The sequence below is a fragment of the Fundulus heteroclitus genome, unplaced genomic scaffold (assembly GCF_011125445.2).
Source record: "Fundulus heteroclitus isolate FHET01 unplaced genomic scaffold, MU-UCD_Fhet_4.1 scaffold_46, whole genome shotgun sequence".
Taxonomy (NCBI): domain Eukaryota; kingdom Metazoa; phylum Chordata; class Actinopteri; order Cyprinodontiformes; family Fundulidae; genus Fundulus; species Fundulus heteroclitus.
In genome coordinates this window covers 2,171,205-2,187,067 of record NW_023396879.1, presented here as the reverse complement: position 1 = coordinate 2,187,067, position 15,863 = coordinate 2,171,205, and the positions used below count along the sequence as shown (strand labels likewise).

General features: G+C 48.9%; 1 protein-coding gene across 1 annotated transcript in view; it reads left to right on the top strand.

Moving 5' to 3' along the window:
* patj (PATJ crumbs cell polarity complex component) overlaps positions 1–15,863 on the top strand; it is a 61,557-nt gene that overhangs the window by 25,619 nt on the left and 20,075 nt on the right. The window contains exons 21-29 of the mRNA XM_036131984.1: positions 2,510–2,788; positions 2,860–2,950; positions 3,024–3,087; positions 4,780–4,839; positions 4,917–4,988; positions 5,135–5,312; positions 5,396–5,500; positions 7,318–7,377; positions 7,759–7,858. Of these exons, the coding sequence (XP_035987877.1) occupies positions 2,510–2,788; positions 2,860–2,950; positions 3,024–3,087; positions 4,780–4,839; positions 4,917–4,988; positions 5,135–5,312; positions 5,396–5,500; positions 7,318–7,377; positions 7,759–7,858 (1,009 nt within the window). The remainder of the gene's footprint in view (positions 1–2,509; positions 2,789–2,859; positions 2,951–3,023; positions 3,088–4,779; positions 4,840–4,916; positions 4,989–5,134; positions 5,313–5,395; positions 5,501–7,317; positions 7,378–7,758; positions 7,859–15,863) is intronic.

The window sequence follows — 15,863 nt, the reverse complement described above, 5'->3', positions numbered from 1 at the left end:
ATTCCCTGTTGGGTACGGGTCAGAACTTTAGCCGGTCCAGCAGCTGGAGCCTCCTTAGAAGGTTTTCCATCATCTTGGTGCAAAATGCTGGACGTCCCTGGAGAGGACGTGGTTCTGAAAGCAGCAGACCCAAACCTGAACCACGACCCAAACCAGAACCATCCAGAACCGGGCTGCAGTGACTGGTTGCTGACAGCAGGCTGAATGATCCTTTCCACCAAACATCTGGAGGACGATCTGCTCCATGTTCTCACTGTGTGATGGTTCTGAACACGTCTCTGTATCAGAACCGAGCCGGACCCATCCGAGACTCCCGGGTTCCCTGCAGCTCAGTGGTGTTAGGAGGCCTGTGCGTTGGTGACGAGGGGCCCCAGATGTTAGCGGGGCGGTGCTAACAGCTGTTAGCGGGGCGGTGCTAACAGCTGTTAGCGGGGCGGTGCTAACAGATGTTAGCGGGGCGGTGCTAACAGCTGTTAGCGGGGCGGTGCTAACAGATGTTAGCGGGGCGGTGCTAACAGCTGTTAGCGGGGCGGTGCTAACAGCTGTTAGCGGGGCGGTGCTAACAGCTGTTAGCGGGGCGGTGCTAACAGCTGTTAGCGGGGCGGTGCTAACAGATGTTAGCGGGGCGGTGCTAACAGCTGTTAGCGGGGCGGTGCTAACAGCTGTTAGCGGCGCTGTTTGGTTCTGGTTCTGCAGACTTGTTGCAGCATGACAGGATCTGCATGAATATTTATTTGAAACATAGAATAAGAAGAATGAACTCTGCAGGTTTATGGATGAAACAAAGAGCAGTGATGACACGTGGAGACCGTTGTCCCACGGTGGCGGTGTCTCTGGGGGACTGGGTCCGTTAGCCAGGCTGGCTGCAGGCGGGAAGAAGCTGCTTTAGTGGTTTTGGTTCTGATGGACCGCAGCGCCCTGCTGGAGGAGGAGCCAGCCGCCATCTTTCCTGCTCACCTGGAGGCGTAAAGTTCCCGTTAGATGATTGGCTGGAAGACTTTTACAGAATGTAAAGATGAATAAAAGCTTTAAATCTCTGGTCCTGGGTTCAATTCCTGGTCTCCTGCCTGGAGTCTGCATGTTCTCCCTGTTCATGGTGGACCCTCAGTGAGGCTCACCAGAACCAGAACAGCACCAGAACAGCTCCAGCTGTGCAGCATGGAGCCATGCCCGGTGCTGTTCTGGAGGAACGTGGAGCAGAACACATGTTGGTTCTGACTAAACCTGAAGCTTTCAGAACCTGTTCCGACCAGCAGGGTCCAGATTGATAAGCAGCAGAAATAATGTTTAAATGTGGATGTTTCTGGGCTCACTGTGTGACGGCGTGGTTCTGCTGAGGACCGCTTGGACCCGAGACGGTTCTACCCATCCTGACCTCTGCAGGAACCGCTCAGCCTCTGCAGTGCTCTCGTCACGTTCCCCGCTCCCTGCCCGCCCGCGTGCCGTGCAGCCAGAACGGGCCGGTCCAGGACGGCTCGTCATCATCGCTGCGTCCTCATCGTCTAATGGGTCGGATATTAAACGGCGCCGCGTCTTTAAATCTTCAGGATATGAGGCCAGGCAGTCACGGCCAACACTCATCAGTCTGCGCGGCGTGCTGTTAGCGTTATGAGCTGCGCCCGCCGCCCGCTCCTCACCTCCATTACGGCGCCGGGATGGGCCGGCTTCCCGGGCCCAAATTAAAAGGCGAGCGGCAGAGTCCTTGAAGACGAGGCTGCTGCTGTGAGAATTAGCCTAAGTGTTGTCATTAATATCTGCTGCCGCTAATGTCTGCGTGCTAATGTAAAGAGCAGGAGAGCCCAGGATGTGCTGAGGACGGCTCTTTGGGGAGCAGCAGGAAGCTTTATGCTCCCAGAGCTCAGCTAATGTCCAAAGTTTCCACGCCGGACCCAGAACTCCAGCAGAACTTTCTGGGTCTGCAGCGTCTGCAGGAACCGACAGTCCAGATTTCACTGGAGGAAGAGAACCCGGCCAGAACCGGTGCTGTCTGCACCCACAGCTGCTCTCTGGTCCAGTCTGTGGGAAAGTTTTCACGCCCCTCTGACTGCTGCTGGGATGAATCGGAGCAAATATTAAAAGTTTTTATTGAGATAAAAATCTGCAAACCGCCTGGTTCTGTGTGAAAACCCAGTACCTGCTGGTCCCCCATCAGCTGGTTCTGACCCCTGGTTCTGGATCCGCTCTACAGAACTGATTGAATTCAGTTGGACTGTTTTCCTGCAGGAAACATCTGGGATTAAAGAGCGGCCTTTGACTAGGCCACTCAGACACCATGTGTTTCTGTGGGCCCCTCAGAGGTGGACCTCCTGCTGCTCCTCACAGCGCCGGTTCTGGTCAGACTAGTGGACCTCCTGCTGCTCCTGACTGCGCCGGTTCTGGTCAGACTGGTGGACCTCCTCCTTCAGGGAGAAATTCATGGCAGCAGCTCTGAGGTTCTGGTTCTGGTTCTGGTTCTGCTGGGTCAGAAGCTCTCAGGAACTTTAACGCCACTCCTGTCGGGTTATTTCAGGAGGTCAGCGGCTCCCTGCATCCAGAGCATCTCTACCAGGAGGAGGAAGAGGAGGAGGAGGAGGAGCCGGAGCTGATCCTGGACGGAGGTCTGCCTCGCTACACCTCCTCCCTGGCCCCGGACCTCCTGCTGGTACCGGAGGGCACGGAGATGGCTGTGGATGAAGAGGAGGAGGAGGAGGAGGAGGACAGGATGAGCTCCCTCCCCAGGAAGCCTCCTCCATCCTGGGAGGAGTGGCAGCAGACCTCCTCTGCTGGTGGAGGAGGGCCTTCAGAGGAGGTGAGTTCAGAGTCCTGATGTTCCAGGATCTTCTCAGATGTTACACCCGGCCGCTGATTGGTTGTCTTCAGCTCCAGATGTGGAGGAGAGGGTCGCAGGAGGACGAGGAGCTGCAGAGGTCCGACCACGAGAGCATCTCCTCGGTTGGACAACTGATCCTGGGTGAGAAGCGGGTCGGCTGTAATGTGTGAGCTTCTCCTCCAGGAGGCGCTCTGAACGCTCCCTGTGTCCACAGGCCTCCCAGACTGCAGAGACGGAGAAGCCGACTCCGACCTGACGCTGACCGACACCGACACCGAGTCAGTACCGCCTGCTCTGTCCACCACACAGAACCTTTCCTCAGCAGAACATCAGAACCATGCTGCCGTCTGCAGGCCCGGTTCTGATGTAATGTTCTGATGTAATGAACACGGTGCAGCTCAGCGGCTCGCTCCGGTTCTGGACCAAAGGTCTGCACGCGCCACAAAAAGCAAACGGCTGAAAGGTTCTGATTCATCACACCAGAAACAACTTCACCAGAACGTCTGGTAGCAGGTTCTGCCTCAGGTTCTGCCTCAGGTTCTGCCTCAGGTTCTGCATCAGGTTCTGCCTCAGGTTCTGCCTCAGGTTCTGCCCCACAGGCCCAGATTCAGCCAGAACTGTTCTAAAGCGCCTCATGGATGTTAATCTGGATTAAAATGGGTCAGCAGAACGTTCTTTTTGTCATGACGACGTGGTTCCACGGAGAAAAAACAGAAAAGTTCAGAGGAGTTTATTGTTGCGTAAATCAGTGTTAAAAGCATGACAGGAAGTTCTTAAAGGGGCCACGACGTCATTATGAGCCTCGTCCTGTCGTTGCTTTGCCTGCTTGTTCTCCACAGAATGTCGTTTAAAAACGTCAGTTTGTTCTGTCGGGCCAGACGTTCCTCCTCAGTAGAAGCGTTAGGTGTGTTAATGATATGCAGCGCTGCCCAGGTGACCTCGCTCTGATTGGCTGCAGTGACCGCCTGCTGCCCGTACAGGGAGGCTGATCTGGGGTCTGCGGCGCCGCTTAGGAGATGAATCACAGATTAACGGTTCTCTGGTCTGACCGGCCTCAGCACCTCAGATTATTAGAACCTCAGAAAAGGTTTGCTGTCATAAAGCCTTAAAAAATGTTAACTTTGATATTCAGAGGAGGGAGACCAGGAGGAACCAGAGGTTTCCCCAGGTGATAAAGAACCCCCCCCTCCCCCCAAAATAAAACCCAACATGGGTGTGAGCGCATCTCTCTGGAGCTGGAGAGCCACCTTCAGCGCCTGGGGGGGGGGCACTTCCTCCTGTCGGTTACAGACAGACCTCTAAACTTTATGGAAGGTTCAGGGTGAGATTACATTGATTTTTCAGACCGTCCGGGGGCGGGGGGGCAGAGATGAGGAGAACCACGTCTGTTTAATCTTTATTCACAACATTTACGCTCATCTCTGCTCCTTCGGCTCTGTGGTCGTTTCAGATTACCAGCAGATTATCATACTCACCTATCAATTAGCATCAGATTATAATCAGATTAGTTTTGGATCTCTATCAATTTAGATAATCACCAGATTATCAGTAGATTTGCCCTAGATTAAGAGCAGATTATCCAAATTATCCTAATAAGTCATCTGAGGTGAAATGGTTCCATCGGGTCGATGGCGGGTCTCTAACCAACCAGAGTCTGGGTCCATTTCAGAGTCACAGAACCGGCCAGAGGACGGGTCCAGCTCTTCCCAGCAGGTTCTCTGGCCTCTGGCTCCCCCTGCAGGTTAGAGCGAGCAGCTGCAGCCGAGTCATTCAGTGCCTCTCTGGTTAATGTGGGTCTCCACAGACCACCAGCTGATGTAGGTGTGTGAGGAGAGGAGGCTCCGGTATCACTGGCAGCTTTGTTCCAGCAGGTTCTGTAGAACCAAGCGGTTCTGACCCACGACCCGGTGAAACCCAGTGGTTTGGTTCAGAAATGATGCCAGAGCGTGATTGGTTCTGTTCCCCTGCAGGTCCGTTAGGATGGCCAGCAGTGGGAGGAGGAGGAGGCGGGGCCAGGGAGGAGGCCGCAGGTATGGCAGCTGCTGATTGGTTGATTCCAGATGTGCAGGTAGCTTCAGCTGATTAACAGCTGAGCTCGTTTCCACAGGGATCTGCCTGAAAGAGAGGCGGGGGAGGGAGAGGAGACCCCTGCCTTCAGCCACTGGGGACCCCCCCGCAGGTAGGTGACACCTCCAGGCAACCAGAACCTCCTAACCCAGGTTCTGGTGTTGGTCCTCCTGCAGCAGGACTGCTGGTCCTGTTGGTCCATCAGGAGACGTGATGGACGTCCTGACCTGACCTGACCTGGGTGTGTCCTCCCTGCAGGGTGGAGGTGTGGCCTGAGGACGGTCAGTCTCTGGGTCTGAGCATCGTTGGAGGACGGCACGTCATCAAGCGTCTGAAGAACGGCGAGGAGCTGAAGGGGATCTTCATCAAACAGGTTCTTCCCAACAGCCCCGCTGCCAAGAGCCGCTGCCTGAAGACCGGAGACAAGATCCTGGAGGTAGGGCTCCATGCAGGTCCTGGACCTCCACAGCTGACTGCTTCCTGCTCAGTGAACGCTTCCTGTGTGCCGCCAGGTGTCAGGGCGTGGACCTGCGGGCGGCCAGCCACGAGGAGGCGGTCAGCGCCATCAAGTCTGCTCCCAGCCCGGTGGTGTTCGTGGTGCAGAGCCTGTGGGCCACGCCGCGGGTAACGGCCACACCGAGCACTCTGAACACGCCGCGGTGGATGAGCTCTGCTTTTATTCATTAGTCAGGCTGCAGAAATATTAAATATGTTTATAAGGACGAGAATTACATAATGCTTGGTACATAAACAACATTAATAATGGGATTATTTACTCATCGGCATTTTAATCTTTGCTTCGCCGGCTGAATTCAGGACAGAAAAGGGCAGATTCTGTACTTTTAAGTCTAAATGGAGTTAAAAATACATATTTTTTTCATAGAATGGGTCAGTTTAAAATACTGAACAAAGCAATAAAACTGTATTTGTTGGGGTTGGGGGGTTACTAAAGGAGTAAAGTTCCCATTCTATGCTTTGATTTATATACGATTAAACTGGTTCTTGTTGGGCGAGTCCAAACATTATAGATTTAGAAAAGGAGCCGATAAGTTGGTCCACATGACAAAAAGTATAAATCAGAAATAAATCAGAAGCTAGTTTAGCAGCCTTGTGACCAGGCGGAGCTCTCTGATAACAGCGGACTGCTGTCAAAAAGGATAAAGGTTTCGTATTCTGGAAATGTTGGGGGTGTGACACAACTTCCAGGATGAATTTGTACCCGGTTCAGTCAGCGGGTAAAACAGAAAAACACACAACTGTTCTCCCTGACTGTTTAAACATAACAATTTCAGTTCAGTTCAGTTTTATTCATAGAGCTCCAATTAACATCATATCATCATCAAGGCACTTTCCAAAGTCAGACTCCATCAGATCCTCCAGGTTGGTGAGAAAGTTTCCTCTCTAAGGAAACCCAGCAGGTTGCATCAAGTCTCTCCAAGCAGCATTCACTCCTCCTGAAAGAGCGTAGAGCCACAGTGGACAGTCGTCTGCATTGTTGATGGCTTTGCAGCAATCCCTCATACTGAGCATGCATGAAGCGACAGTGGAGAGGAAAACTCCCCTTTAACAGGGAGGAGAACCTCCAGCAGTCGTCTGCCTAATATCAGAACAATCACGTCTGTTTAACCCCCATCCACAACATTTACGCTCAATATTGCAACTTATCACCAAGTAAACGACTCTGTGGTCGTTTCCAGATTTAATAATATTTGTTCTGATTGTCGCGCATCTCCAGAAATTCTGTCTGCTGCCACCAGAACTCCAGCTTCCTGAGTCCATTCAGCTGCTTTATTCTTGGAACACATTTTGTTTCTAAATAGACCGACATGAATGGATCAAATGAAACAGACCCCAAATCTACAAATATAATCACAGAATAAAGTTAAGACCAAAATTATTCCTAACTCTGATCTTCCTGCTGCTCTGTTAACTGCAGGCGGCTTTAGACTGAGCGCTGAGCGATCATCCGTGGTCCATGTGTGGCGCGTCACACGGTCATAGCGTGAGACGAGCATGCTAGGTCCTAAGAAGGTCATGCTAATGCTAATGCTAATGCTAATAGCTGTGGTTTTAGTTACTGTTATAAGCAGAAGTCTCAGTTTTAATCAATAGCTCAAAGTGAGGTTATGTTGGGGGGGGGGGTTGGTGGTCTTATCTCTTCACCCGGTGCTGGGGAGGATCCTGTCAGCTAAAGATGCCTGACCCTGTTCCCTGACCCAAACCCTGAAGATAGTAAAGGTGCAGGACGAGGGCCGTGGTTTGCAGCGACTGCAGCTCTTTGAGACAGGCCTGCTCAGAATCCACTGATGGAACACGATCAGAACATTTAAAGGCATTTAAAGAGTGAAATGTGCTATGATGGTTCTGGTTCTGATGGATCAGAGAGAGTTCTGTGCCTGTGAAGACACTTCATCTGATCTGGTTCTGTGTTTGTGTTGCAGCCGACATCATTAACAGCTTCCAGCTACAGCAAACATAAAGCCAGACGGACCGAGCCTCCGGTACGGACCTCAGCCTCGTTTAGACGCACAGGCAGCGGCCAGCAGGGGGCAGCACTGTCTTAGCGCCCAGACACACCTGGGTATAGCAGCACAGGTGGATTAGTCTCTGTCTAGCTGGGGTCTGGAGCTTCACACCTGGGTCAGAGAGCAGGGCATCCTGGAGAGGCTGCAAAGTTCTGGGTTTGAATCCCACAGCCTGCCACTCTGGGTCCCTGAGCAAGACCCTTAGACCCAGAATGCTCTCTGGTGCCGCCCTGTGGCAGCCTGCTTAAATGCAGAGGACAAATTTAATTGGAATGGATGTTGTGAAATTATTATTATTATTATTATTATTATTATTATTATTATTATTATGATTAACAACCCCTCCTCCCCCCACAGATACCTGAAGCAGACCTGGTTCCCCTCAGACAGCCCCCACCCTACAGGCCTCCCAGCCAATCAGAGCAGGAGCTGACTGCTCACCTGCAGCAGATCAAAGGTGAGAAACAACCGGAACAGTGTTCTGGTTCTGTAGGACTGGTACTTTAAATTTACACAGAGAAGACTCAGACCTGGGGTTCTGCTGGTTTAGGTTCTGGTTCTCAGTAAATGTACGTTCTGTCTGGGTTTTGTAAAGGCCGTGTTCTGGATCAGAGTTGGATTAGTGCTCTTCCCAGAGGATCTCAGTTAAATGTAGAGAACATCTGCAGCTGCATCAGGATCTGGTTTCCATCTCTAAGTATCTCCTGTTTTCCTCCTGATTGACTCAGACGATATAATTTCATCTGTTTCTCAGGTTGTCTCAGATTATTTCTTTACATGTCATCTTCCCAAAGTCTCAGTTGTTTTGCAGTTTCTGTTTGTAAGGAACATGGTTGCAGGATTCCCCGCCGTATTATAAGGCTGTTAACTGGCGTTTGTTTTCTTGAAATGCTCGATGTTCCTGTCTGGGAGAAAAGCTCCATAAACTAACACGCTAGTTGTTATTAGCTTCACATGCGCTACAGTACCCGGCTGTGTCACGCGATGCTCCTCGCTCTCACTGTCCCGCCCCTCCCTCGGCATTAACCAATATTCTGTTTGTCTCTGTTAGCACTTAACCCGGGTCTTTAAGGATTGGTGTGAAAGTTAATCTCTGTCTTTAAGCACTCTTATGAACTTATAAATTTATGAACTTATGAACTTAGCCTAAGCGTACAGCTCCGACCACTGGCGGACATTTTTCATAAAAAATGCCGCCAAACTCGCTAGAAATTACTCATCTACCCAGCCGATTGGTACACGACCGCCAAACAGCTAAGCTAAAGGCTAACCCATTCAGATCACCGCTCCCGTCCATCTGGCTTCCCAACGTCCGCTCACTAGACAACAAAATGGACCATCTACAACTCGAACTTCCTGCAAAGAGGGAGTTCAGAGAATGCTGCGCTCTCATCCTGACGGAGACATGGCTCACATCATCAATCCCGGACAACGCCGTTAGCCTGGAGGGGCTAGCTACTTTCCACGCCGACAGAAACAAAAGAACTCAGCGGTGAGACCCGAGGAGGCGGACTCTGCATTTACATCAATAACACCTGGTGTAAAAATGCTAGAACAGTCACAAGGTCTCTGCTCTCCAGACATGGAGATGCTAACTATTAGCTGCAGACCGTTTTATCTGCCCAGAGAGTTCACTGTTATTATCATCACAGCGGTTTATGTTCCTCTGAGCGCTAACACAAAAGATGCCATGAGTGTTTTATATCGAACTATCTCTGAGCTGCAATCTGCACACACAGAGGGCATTTTCATTATTGCTGGGGATTTTAACCAGGCAAATATGAAAACTGTTCTCCCTCATTTTTACCAACACGTGGATTTTGCAACTCTGGGAGAGAACACTCTAGACCTAGTTTACACAAACATAAAAGGAGCATTCAGAGCAGCCCCCCGCCCCCACCTGGGCTCTTCAGACCACCTTTCTGTGATGCTAATTCCTGCATACAGGCCCCTGCTGATCAGAGCAAAACCTGTAGTGAGGCAGGTGAGGGTGTGGACTGAGGGAGCAATGGAGGCGCTCCAGGACTGTTTTGAGTGCTCTGACTGGAACATGTTCAAAGCTGCAGCAACTTATGAGGACAAGATCAACATTGATGAGTACGCCATGACTGTGTCAGCCTACATCAACAAATGCATTGAGGACGTCAGCACCACCAAGACCATCATCACCCGAGCCAACCAACGACCCTGGATTACTGCGGAGGTCCGTCAAGCGCTAAAAGCAGAACTCAGCCTTCAAGTCTGGAGACAAGGAAGCTCTGAGGACAGCGAGAGCCAACCTGAACCGTGCCATCAGGCTAGCAAAGCAGAACCACAGTCAGAAAATCCAGGAGCTTTTCCATGACGCCAGCAACACCAGGAGCATGTGGAAAGGCATACAGGCGATTACTGAATACAACACGCCCTCCCCCCCGGTGGGTGAAGTTGATGCTGACTTCCTCAATGGACTAAATAACTTCTTTGGGAGGTTTGAGGCACTAAGCAGCACTCCAGCAGTGAAAGCTGTTCCCCATCAAGCCACAGTGCCAGCATGCTTCAAGTCTGCCTCCATCATTCCGGTGCCAAAGAAACCTCAAGTCACCTGTTTCAACGACTACCGGCCTGTTGCACTGACTCCCATCATGATGAAGTGCTTTGAAAGGCTGGTAAAGGAACACATCGTCTCCAGTCTCCCATCAACACTCGACCCGTTCCAGTTTGCCTACCGACGGAACCGCTCCACTGAGGACGCCATCTCCTCTGCTCTTCACCTGAGCCTGACACACCTGGAGGAGAAGAACACGCACGTGTGGATGCTGTTCCTGGACTTCAGTTCACTTCAGTTCACTTCAGTTTAACGACGATCATCATCGTCGTTAAACGCTCATGATGATGATGATGATGATGATTATGGATTATTATTGTTATAGTATATTAATATTATTATTTATTTGTATTTTGGATGTTATTTAATGTTATTGGGCTATTGAGGTAAAGAACTGGGGAGCTGTGTTGGTTGTAGTATATACATGGAAATTGAAATATTGCATTTCTTATTATTCCAGGTTTATTACCTGGTTCCCTTTTTGAACAAAAATAAATAAACAAACAAAAGTGGAATACTGAGTAATATCCTATGTACGCTGGGTTGCCCTTTCCGTGGGGAGAACACTGTGTGTTTGTGTCTTTAAGCACTCGTCTGAATGTTAAATCTGCGTCTTTAAGGACTCGTGTGAATGTTAATCTGCATCTTTAAGGACTTGTGTGAATGTTAATCTGCATCTTTGAGGACCCGTGTGAACGTTAATCCACGTCTTTAAGGACTTTTATGAACATTAATCTGTGTGTTTGTGTCTTTAAGAACTCGTCTGAATGTTAATCTGCGTCTTTAAGGACTCGTGTGAATGTTAATCTGCATCTTTAAGGACTCGTGTGAACGTTAATCTGTATCTTTAAGGACTCGTGTGAATGTTAATCCGTGTCTTTAAGGACTCTTATGAACATTAATCTGTGTGTTTGTGTATTTAAGGACTCGTGTGAATGTTAATCTGCATCTTTAAGGACTCGTGTGAATGTTAATCTGCATCTTTAAGGACTCGTGTGAATGTTAATCTGCATCTTTAAGGATTTGTGTGAAAGTTAATTTGCATCTTTAAGGACTCGTGTGAAGGTTAAATCTGCGTCTTTAAGGACTTGTGTCAACGTTAATCCGTGTCTTTAAGGACTCATGTGAACGTTAATCTGTGTGTTTGTGTCTTTAAGGACTCGTGTGAAGGTTAAATCTGCGTCTTTAAGGACTCGTGTGAATGTTAATCTGCGTCTTTAAGGACTCATGTGAACGTTAATCTGTGTGTTTGTGTCTTTAAGGACTCGTGTGAAGGTTAAATCTGCATCTTTAAGGACTCGTGTGAACGTTAATCTGCGTCTTTAAGGACTCGTGTGAACGTTAATCTGTGTGTCTGTGTCTTTAAGGACTCGTGTGAATGTTAATCTGTGTCTTTAAGGACTTGTGAACGTTAATCCGTGTGTTTGTGTCTTTAAGGACTCGTGTGAAGGTTAAATCTGCGTCTTTAAGGACTCGTGTGAACGTTAATCTGCGTCTTTAAGGACTCGTGTGAACGTTAATCTGTGTGTCTGTGTCTTTAAGGACTCATGTGAATGTTAATCTGTGTCTTTAAGGACTTGTGAACATTAATCCGTGTGTTTGTGTCTTTAAGGACTCATGTGAATGTTAATCTGTGTCTTTAAGGACTTGTGAACGTTTATCCGTGTGTTTGTGTCTTTAAGGACTCATGTGAATGTTAATCTGTGTCTTTAAGGACTTGTGAACGTTAATCCGTGTGTTTGTGTCTTTAAGGACTCGTGTGAAGGTTAAATCTGCGTCTTTAAGGACTCGTGTGAAGGTTAAATCTGCGTCTTTAAGGACTCGTGTGAATGTTAATCTGCGTCTTTAAGGACTCATGTGAACGTTAATCTGTGTGTTTGTGTCTTTAAGGACTCGTGTGAAGGTTAAATCTGCGTCTTTAAGGACTCGTGTGAACGTTAATCTGTGTGTTTGTGTCTTTAAGGACTCGTGTGAAGGTTAAATCTGCGTCTTTAAGGACTTGTGTCAACGTTAATCCGCGTCTTTAAGGACTCATGTGAACGTTAATCTGTGTGTTTGTGTCTTTAAGGACTCGTGTGAAGGTTAAATCTGCGTCTTTAAGGACTCGTGTGAATGTTAATCTGCGTCTTTAAGGACTCATGTGAACGTTAATCTGTGTGTTTGTGTCTTTAAGGACTCGTGTGAAGGTTAAATCTGCGTCTTTAAGGACTCGTGTGAACGTTAATCTGTGTGTTTGTGTCTTTAAGGACTCATGTGAATGTTAATCTGTGTCTTTAAGGACTTGTGAACGTTAATCCGTGTGTTTGTGTCTTTAAGGACTCGTGTGAAGGTTAAATCTGCGTCTTTAAGGACTCGTGTGAACGTTAATCTGCGTCTTTAAGGACTCGTGTGAACGTTAATCTGTGTGTCTGTGTCTTTAAGGACTCGTGTGAATGTTAATCTGCATCTTTAAGGACCCGTGTGAACGTTAATTCACGTCTTTAAGGACTTTTATGAACATTAATCTGTGCGTTTTTGTCTTTAAGAACTCGTGTGAACATTAATCTGTGTCTTTAAGGACTCGTTTGAACGTTAATCCGTGTCTTTAAGAACTCGTGTGAACATTAATCTGTGTCTTTAAGGACTCGTTTGAACATTAATCTGCGTCTTTAAGGACTCCTATGAACATTAATCTGTGCGTTTTTGTCTTTAAGAACTCGTGTGAACATTAATCTGTGTCTTTAAGGACTCGTTTGAACGTTAATCCGTGTCTTTAAGAACTCGTGTGAACATTAATCTGTGTCTTTAAGGACTCGTTTGAACATTAATCTGTGCGTTTTTGTCTTTAAGGACTCGTGTGAACGTTAATCTGCGTCTTTAAGGACTCCTATGAACATTAATCTGTGCGTTTTTGTCTTTAAGAACTCGTGTGAACATTAATCTGTGACTTTAAGGACTCGTTTGAACGTTAATCCGTGTCTTTAAGAACTCGTGTGAACATTAATCTGTGTCTTTAAGGACTCGTTTGAACGTTAATCCGTGTCTTTAAGAACTCGTGTGAACATTAATCTGTGTCTTTAAGGACTCCTATGAACATTAATCTGTGCGTTTTTGTCTTTAAGGACTCGTGTGAACGTTAATCCGTGTCTTTAAGGACTCTTATGAACATTAATCTGTGGGTTTTTGTCTTTAAGGACCCGTGTGAACGTTAATCTGCGTCTTTAAGGACCCGTGTGAACGTTAATCTGTGTGTTTGTGTCTTTCAGGACTCGTTTGAAGCAGCGGTTCCTCCGTCCCGTCCATAGACCTCGCTCGGCTCTCAGAGACGACGTGTTTTGATCGTTCTCGTTGATTTTATCTCTGCTCCTTCTCTCTGCGGCTTTCCTCGCTGTTGCTGCCTGCTCTGGTCTGGGTGCGCTTGGTTTGGGTTTGGGCGTCTGAACCGGGCGGGTGGGGCTTTTCTTGCAGTTGCTGGTTGTTGTGATGTCAGGAGCTGATTGGCTGCTGGTTCTACTGGGACCCGGTGTTTTCCAGCAGGATCTGATGCTTCCTGCTGGATTGCTGTCTTCTCTCTGATCTCACAAATATTCTGATTTCTCCTGAAATACCTCCTTTCTCCTGGGTGAAATGTACCAATCTGTTTCACTTTACTTAAATCAGTCAAAACTTCAAGTATTTTAAAAATAAGAAACTGTTCCAGACGCAATGATGGAGCTGAAGGAAACTGGAATTATTTGATCAATAATGAGGTTTGAATCTAAAAGCTTGTTTTTGTCAATAAATGATGTTCAGACTGAAATAAATTGATGCGTCTTTAGATTCATTCAGATTTTCATGAACTGTAAAGTCCGAGTTGGATGGATGTTCTGGTCCAGTCTGGTTCTGTTTGTCCGTAGCAGCAGAGGTTCAGATGGAGGTAGCCGAAGCTGTGGAGCAGATTCTGGTCTGATGTTTGGAGCAGAGGAAATGAGGACATTAAGGTCCGAATGAGGACTGTTGCTGCGGTTCAGAACCGACCTCTGAGTTTGGTTAAAATCTAAATCTGCACCGTCCAGGTTGGATCAGAACCATCAGCACACTCTGAGCTGAACATCCAGTAGGAAAATCAGTAGAAACTGTTAAATGGATTTCTGTGACCCGGTGGTTCTGGTGGTTCTGGTGGAAAGGACGGCTCAGCCACTGGGCTTCAAACAGGTCTGGCATCAGAATCTCTGAATGGTTCTGTGGGCCTGGTACTGAGCCTGGTACCGAGCCTGGTACTGTGGAGTTTAGATTGATTTCTCCAGACCTGTTTAAGGCCACACCAAGGCTTCAATTACATTTAGGTCGGGGCTTTGACTAGGCCACTCCAAGACTTCTTGTTCTATTGAGACTTTCTGAGCTGCTGCTGGTTCCGGATCATCGTCCTGCATCAGAACCAAAGGTGGACCGGGCTTAAGGTCTGGTACTGATGGTCGGTGTTCTGCTGCAGAGAGCAGAATTCACGGTGACATCACTGACAGCAGGTCCAGGTCCATGACGGAACCAGCACCATGCTGACTGCAGCTCTAACGTTCTGGTTCTGATACGTTCTGGTTCTGATACGTTCTGGTTCTGATACGTTCTGGTTCTGATACCCTGTTAGTTTCACACCTTCCTAAAAGGTCTACAGAATATTTCCTTGGGGATCACCAGGAGACGGGCCTTTGTGTTCTATTGGGTCAGCAGTGTGGTTCTGGTTCTGGTTCTGGAACTTTCCAATGGAGGCCGTCTTGGCCCGGTCTCTCTTATTGTGTCTGGGACCAGAACCTCGGGTTCAGCTTGCAGCAGGAGCTCTGGGGTGTGAATACTTCTGGGACCAGAACATAAAGGTGCTGCCTCAGTTGGGTCAGAACATCTCCCCGTCTGCAGGCTGTGCCTGTAGCTGGTTTTGGGTCAGAACCGGTCTGAAGTGTGAGCGTTAAATATCAGCCTGTGTCCACAGAGGTCCAAAAGTAATTAAACCAGACGATTCTGATGGAGTCTGTAGAGAAACTGGGTCAGAGCAGCAGGCGCTGACGGGCCCTCTGAGACCTTCAGAACCTCTGATACCTTCAGAACCTCTGAGACCTTCAGAACCTCTGAGACCTCCAGAACCTCTGAGACCTTCAGAACCTCTGAGACCTCCAGAACCTCTGAGACCTCCAGAACCTCTGAGACCTTCAGAACCTCTGAGCCAGTTCTGGACGGCCCGTCTGAATGAGGTTCAGACAAATCCGATGGGATTTATTTTTCCTGCTTCACATGTGAGGACTGACGGAACCAGAACCGGAGCAGATCAGCAGAATGTTTTGGACTTTAAGGAACCAGAACATACAGGTTCTGAACAAACTGCCGGTTCTGCCTGATTCTGGTTCTCCTGGACGGCTGCAGCTTAGAAACCAGGACGTCTGCATGATGTGAACAGAACCGGTTCCGTAGAAGCTCAGGGGAAACATTTTGGGTCACTGTCTGGTTCTGGGATGAGGAGCCGCCTCCCGACCGGTCCGGTTCTGCTGGGTTCTGATTGTTCCAGCGGCACCAGAGCAGCGGGCGGTGGGGGAGGGGCGCTCCGCCTCAGCACCGCAGCAGCTGACTCACGCTACCGGATCCCGGGAATCCGCAGCGACCGACACCGCGGCGGATCTGCGCCTCTCCCGCGGCTTCATGTGGCGGCGTGAGGACCGGAGCATGGACCATGCTGCAGCCCGGTGAGTCCCGCTGCGGGAGGGAGGTCACCTTCCCGCTGCGCCGCCCGTTCTGCCGGTGCTGCTGAGCAGCCCGGACGGACCGCCGGTTCTGCCGGTGCCGTGAAGAACTTGGGGTACCGTCGCTTTAGTCCTGCTAAAGATTTTAATGAAGTCTGCGTTAGGAGTCCAGAACCACTCGATCCGATCCAAGT